General features: G+C 38.4%; 1 protein-coding gene across 1 annotated transcript in view; it reads right to left on the bottom strand.

The window, feature by feature from the left end:
- The window catches only part of LOC139025320 (receptor-type tyrosine-protein phosphatase H-like), a 30526-nt gene that overhangs the window by 3322 nt on the left and 20635 nt on the right, over positions 1–6569 (bottom strand). The window contains exon 4 of the mRNA XM_070440394.1: positions 4449–4718. Within this exon, the coding sequence (XP_070296495.1) occupies positions 4449–4718 (270 nt within the window). The remainder of the gene's footprint in view (positions 1–4448; positions 4719–6569) is intronic.

The following is a 6569-nucleotide window of genomic DNA, read 5'->3' as shown; positions in this document are numbered from 1 at the left end:
GGACAGGAAGTACTAAGGGAAAATACATTAATTAATAAATGAAGGGTTTCCACTATATGTATTTAGCAATTTCACTATGCCACTGTAAAAATGTTGCCACCATGGCAAATAAACAAAAAAAACAATGCTGTAATTATAAATATCCTCCACAATAACAAGTATTTTACACTGTACTTTGAATAAACCTAAAACTATCAGTCCAGAGAACCCAGGAAAATGTGGCTTTTCATTTAATTGACTTTCACTTGTTTGCATGTCCAGCCCTTATATTTAACCTCAAAATGAAGTGTTTAACCATTTTCTTTTCAGGACAACCAGGGCTACAAGTAGAACAGAAAAAAACGTCATAAACCGTTGCATCCATGGGTGTTGTTGACAAATGTCAATACAAAAAAATGTGGTCTGGGTAGCAAAACACCCTGAAATAATGGATTTATATTTATGCTGTTTGTACAGAAAGTGTTTCTCAATGGAAATGAACATCCAATTCTTCAGTGACAACTGTGTGGAATTTGGAGTTTGTGACAGCAACTATGTGAGCTTATTACAGTATTATAGACACTATGTACAGGGATTTCCAATGATCTTCTATGAAGAACTCAAGACCTTCTAACACTCTTGTTTAGCTTGTGAGCATCATAGAGCAAAACATGTTACTTGTGAATGTTCGTGAGAGTCTCAGCTTTTCATAGATAGCAATTAAGAGTTTGTAGCTCAAACCATTCAGACTCAACAGACGTTTCTGAAAAAAGACCCGGCCCCAGGATCCTTTGTGATCCACCTTGTATCACAAACACTGGTTGATACCAACGGACGCAGAAGAAATAGACAAATCCAATGGTTCAACCCAGAGTCAGTACACAATGGTTAAAAGGGTTTAAAAGTGCTAAATCAATCCTGTGCCATATTGGGACTCATTGGGTTAAATCAAGCAGAGGTACACCAAGTCCTTGACATAATTACTCACAGGAGTGGAAGAAACAATGAACTACAGATATTATTATTATTATTTTTAAATTCATTTCAGCACCAAACTGCATTGTGGGAACCGGAGAATTTACCATCATATATTTCTCATCAGGGAAGATACTGTACCTTTACATCCCATACTGACACATCTATTATGATTTGTTTATAGAGTCATTTTGAAAACTAGTTAAGGTGTAATAAACTTTGACAACAGAGTTAATTCGTCTGTAGGTTATTCCTTACTTTTGGTGAGGGTTGTTGACGCCAGTTGACTTTGCTTTCCAATTCCCAGCACAGTACAGACAGTGACAAAATACTGAGTGCCACATTGCAGGTCAGAAAGAGTGATGCTGAGAGAAGATGTGGTAATTATGTGTGGTTCTGTCCCTGGACAGTGGTAGGAGATCTGGTAATGATGTTGGGTTTGGTCCAATGTGGTGTCAACTGATTCAACAGTCTGCTGGTCTGGAGCAGGAAGTACTAAGTGAAAATACATTATTGTCAAGGCTTTAGTTTAACTCCAGAAATATACTACAGAAGGAGAAGTAGAATAGTAGTTGAAAAATAGAAAAAGCCAGCTTGCAATTCCTTTTTGATATCAGAAGAAATAAGCTATAGCAGAAGTTACACAACAGAGGTTCGTTTGTCATGTAAAAAAAAAAGAAAGGTTTCCGCTATATGCATTTAGCAACTTCCTATGCCACTGCTCAATTGTTGCCACCATGGCAAAAAAAAATAAAAAAAATGCTTTTTTTTTATAAATACTCTCCACAATAACAAGTGTTTAACACTGTACTTTGGATAAACTTAACACTATCAGTCCAGAGAACCCAGCAAAATATGTATTTTCATTTAATTGACTTTCACTTGTTTTGCATGTCCAGCCCTTATATTTAGCCTCAAAAAGAAGTGTTTAACCATTTTCTTTTCAGGACAACCAGGGCTACAAGTAGAACACAAAAAACGACAAAACCGTTGCATCCATGAGTGTTGTTGACAATGTCAATACAAAAAATGTGGGCTGGGTAGCAAAAAACCCTGATATAAATGGATTTATATTTATGCTGTTTGTACAGAAAGTGTTTTTCTCAATGGGAAATGAATATCCAACTCTTCATTGACAACTGTGTGGAATTTGGAGTTTGTGATAGCAACTATGTGAGATTATTACAGTATTATGACACTATGTCCTGGGATTTCATATGATTTTCTATGAAGACCTCCTCTCCAAATAACAACTATTGTTTAGCTTGTGAGCATCATAGAGCAAAACATGTTACTTGTGAATGTTCGTGAGAGTCTCAGCTTTTCATAGATAGTGTGTCATTGTTTGTAGCTCAAAGCATTAGGACTCAACAGATGTTTCTGAAAAAAGACCCGGCCCAGGCTCCTTCGTGATCCACCCTTGTCTCACAAACACTGGTTGATACTAACGGACGCAGAAGAAATAGACAATCCAATGGTTTAACCCAAAACTCAGTACACAATGGTTAAAAGGGTTAAAAGTGCTAAATCAGGCCTGTGCCATATTGGGACTCATTGGGTTAAATCAAGCAGAGGCACACAAGTCCTTGACATAATTACTCACAGGAGTGGAAGAAACAATGAACTCAGATATTATTATTATTATTTTAAAATTCATTTCAGCACCAAACTACATTGTGGGAACTGGAGAATTTACCATCAATTATTTCTCATCAGGGAAGATATTGTACCTTTACATCCCATACTGACACATCTACTATGATTATTTATAGAGTCCTTTGATAACTAGTTAAGGTTTAAACAAACTTTGACACCAGATATAATATTTAAGTAATGTAATCTTTACTTGTTTTGAGGGTTGTTGACACCAGTTGACTTTGCTTTCCATTCTCTCAGCACAGTGCAGACAGTGACAGAGTACTGAGTACACATTGCAGGTCAGAGAGAGTGATGCTGTGTGAAGACGTGGTAGTGATGTGTGGTTCTTCCCTGGACAGTGGTAGGAGATCTGGTAATGATGTTGGGTTTGGTCCAATCCTGGTGGCTGGCTCCAGCTAACAGCAGCTGATGTGGTGTCCACTGAGTCAACAGTCAGCTGGTCTGGAGCAGGAAGTACTACGGAAAATACATTAATTCATAAATTAAGGGTTTCCACTATATGTATTCAGCAACTTCACTATGCACTGTAACATTTTTGCCACATGGCAATAAAACAAAAAAAAACAATGCTGTATTATAAATACTCTCCACAATAACAAGTGTTTAACACTGGACTTTTGGATAAACTAACCTATCAGTCCAGGAACCCAGAAAATGTGTTTTCATTTAATTGACTTTCAATTGTTTGCATGTCCAGCCCTTATATTTAGCCTCGAAAGGAAGTGTTCAACATTTTCTTTTCAGGACAACCAGGGCTACAAGTAGAACACAAAAAAACGACATAAACCGTTGCATCCATGAGTGTTGTTGACAAATGTCAATACAAAAAATGTGGTCTGCTGTAGCAAAAAACCCTGATATAAATGGATTTATATTTATGCTGTTTGTACAGAAAGTGTTTCTCAATGGGAAATGAATATCTAACTCTTCAGTGACAACTGTGTGGAATTTGGAGTTTGTGACAGCAAATATGTGAGTTATTACAGTATTATAGACACTATGTCCTGGGATTTCATATGATTCTTCTATGAAGACCTCCTTCCATAACAACTCTTGTTTAGCTTGTGAGCATCATAGAGCAAAACATGTTACTTGTGAATGTTCGTGAGAGTCTCAGCTTTTCATAGATAGTGTGTCATTGTTTGTAGCTCAAAGCATTCGGACTCAACAGATGTTTCTGAAAAAAGACCCGGCCCCAGGCTCTTTCGTGATCCACCCTTGTCTCACAAGCACTGGTTGATGGGTCCTCAGATTCTCAAAAGGTTCTACAACTACACCATTGAGAGCATCCTGACTGGTTGCCTCCTGCCTGGTTTGGCAACTGCTCGGCCTCCGACCTTCAAGGCACTACAGAGGGTAGTGCGATCGGCCCAGTATATCACTGGGCCAAGCTTCCTGCCATCCAGGACCTCTATACCAGGCGGTGTCAGAGGAAGGCCCTAAAAATTGTCAAAGCTCCAGCCACCCTAGTCATAGACTGTTCTCTCTGCTACCGCACGGCAAGAGGTACCGGAGCGCCAAGTCTAGGTCCAAGAGGCTTCTAAACAGCTTCTACCCCTAAGACATAAGACTCCTGAACGTTTAGTCAAATGGCTCCCCAGACTATTTGCATTGCCCCCCCCCCCCCCCCCACACCTACCCTCCCATCTCCACACCACTGCCACTCTCTGTTGTCATCTATGCATAGTCACTTTAATAACCGTACCTACATGTACATACTGCCTCAACTAACCGATGCCCTCCTATGATTCATTTATAGAGTCCTTTTGATAACTAGTTAAGGTTTAAACAAACTTTGACACCAGATATAATATTTAAGTAATGTAATCCCTTACTTGTGGTGAGGGTTGTTGACACCAGTTGACTTTGCTTTCCATTTTCCAGCACAGTGCAGACAGTGACAGAGTACTGAGTACCACATTGCAGGTCAGAGAGAGTGATGCTGGGTGAAGATGTAGTAGTGATGTGTGGTTCTGTCCCTGGACACTGGTAAGAGATCTGGTAATGATGTTGGGTTTGGTTCAATCCTGGTGGCTGGCTCCAGCTAACAGCAGCTGATGTGGTGTCCACTGAGTCAACAGTCAGCTGGTCTGGAACAGGAAGTACTAAGGGAAAATACATTAATTAATAAATGAAGGGTTTCCACTATATGTATTTAGCAATTTCACTATGCCACTGTAAAAATGTTGCCACCATGGCAAATAAACAAAAAAAACAATGCTGTAATTATAAATACTCTCCACAATAACAAGTATTTTACACTGTACTTTGAATAAACCTAAAACTATCAGTCCAGAGAACCCAGGAAAATGTGGCTTTTCATTTAATTGACTTTCACTTGTTTGCATGTCCAGCCCTTATATTTAACCTCAAAATGAAGTGTTTAACCATTTTCTTTTCAGGACAACCAGGGCTACAAGTAGAACAGAAAAAAACGTCATAAACCGTTGCATCCATGGGTGTTGTTGACAAATGTCAATACAAAAAAATGTGGTCTGGGGTAGCAAAACACCCTGAAATAAATGGATTTATATTTATGCTGTTTGTACAGAAAGTGTTTTCTCAATGGGAAATGAACATCCAATTCTTCAGTGACAACTGTGTGGAATTTGGAGTTTGTGACAGCAACTATGTGAGCTTATTACAGTATTATAGACACTATGTACAGGGATTTCCAATGATCTTCTATGAAGAACTCAAGACCTTCTAACAACTCTTGTTTAGCTTGTGAGCATCATAGAGCAAAACATGTTACTTGTGAATGTTCGTGAGAGTCTCAGCTTTTCATAGATAGCAATTAAGAGTTTGTAGCTCAAACCATTCAGACTCAACAGACGTTTCTGAAAAAAGACCCGGCCCCAGGATCCTTTGTGATCCACCCTTGTATCACAAACACTGGTTGATACCAACGGACGCAGAAGAAATAGACAAATCCAATGGTTCAACCCAGAAGTCAGTACACAATGGTTAAAAGGGTTTAAAAGTGCTAAATCAATCCTGTGCCATATTGGGACTCATTGGGTTAAATCAAGCAGAGGTACACCAAGTCCTTGACATAATTACTCACAGGAGTGGAAGAAACAATGAACTCAGATATTATTATTATTATTTTTAAATTCATTTCAGCACCAAACTGCATTGTGGGAACCGGAGAATTTACCATCATATATTTCTCATCAGGGAAGATAYTGTACCTTTACATCCCATACTGACACATCTATTATGATTTGTTTATAGAGTCATTTTGAAAACTAGTTAAGGTGTAATAAACTTTGACAACAGAGTTAATTCGTCTGTAGGTTATTCCTTACTTTTGGTGAGGGTTGTTGACGCCAGTTGACTTTGCTTTCCAATTCCCAGCACAGTACAGACAGTGACAAAATACTGAGTGCCACATTGCAGGTCAGAAAGAGTGATGCTGAGAGAAGATGTGGTAATTATGTGTGGTTCTGTCCCTGGACAGTGGTAGGAGATCTGGTAATGATGTTGGGTTTGGTCCAATGTGGTGTCAACTGATTCAACAGTCTGCTGGTCTGGAGCAGGAAGTACTAAGTGAAAATACATTATTGTCAAGGCTTTAGTTTAACTCCAGAAATATACTACAGAAGGAGAAGTAGAATAGTAGTTGAAAAATAGAAAAAGCCAGCTTGCAATTCCTTTTGATATCAGAAGAAATAAGCTATAGCAGAAGTTACACAACAGAGGTTCGATTTGTCATGTAAAAAAAAAAGAAAGGTTTCCGCTATATGCATTTAGCAACTTCACTATGCCACTGCTCAATTGTTGCCACCATGGCAAAAAAAAATAAAAAAAATGCTTTTTTTTATAAATACTCTCCACAATAACAAGTGTTTAACACTGTACTTTGGATAAACTTAACACTATCAGTCCAGAGAACCCAGCAAAATATGTATTTTCATTTAATTGACTTTCACTTGTTTGCATGTCCAGCCCTT

Source organism: Salvelinus sp. IW2-2015, unplaced genomic scaffold, assembly GCF_002910315.2.
Source record: "Salvelinus sp. IW2-2015 unplaced genomic scaffold, ASM291031v2 Un_scaffold2506, whole genome shotgun sequence".
Lineage (NCBI taxonomy): Eukaryota > Metazoa > Chordata > Actinopteri > Salmoniformes > Salmonidae > Salvelinus > Salvelinus sp. IW2-2015.
The sequence above is the reverse complement of the archived record's forward strand: the minus strand, read 5'-3'. Positions and strand labels throughout refer to the sequence as shown.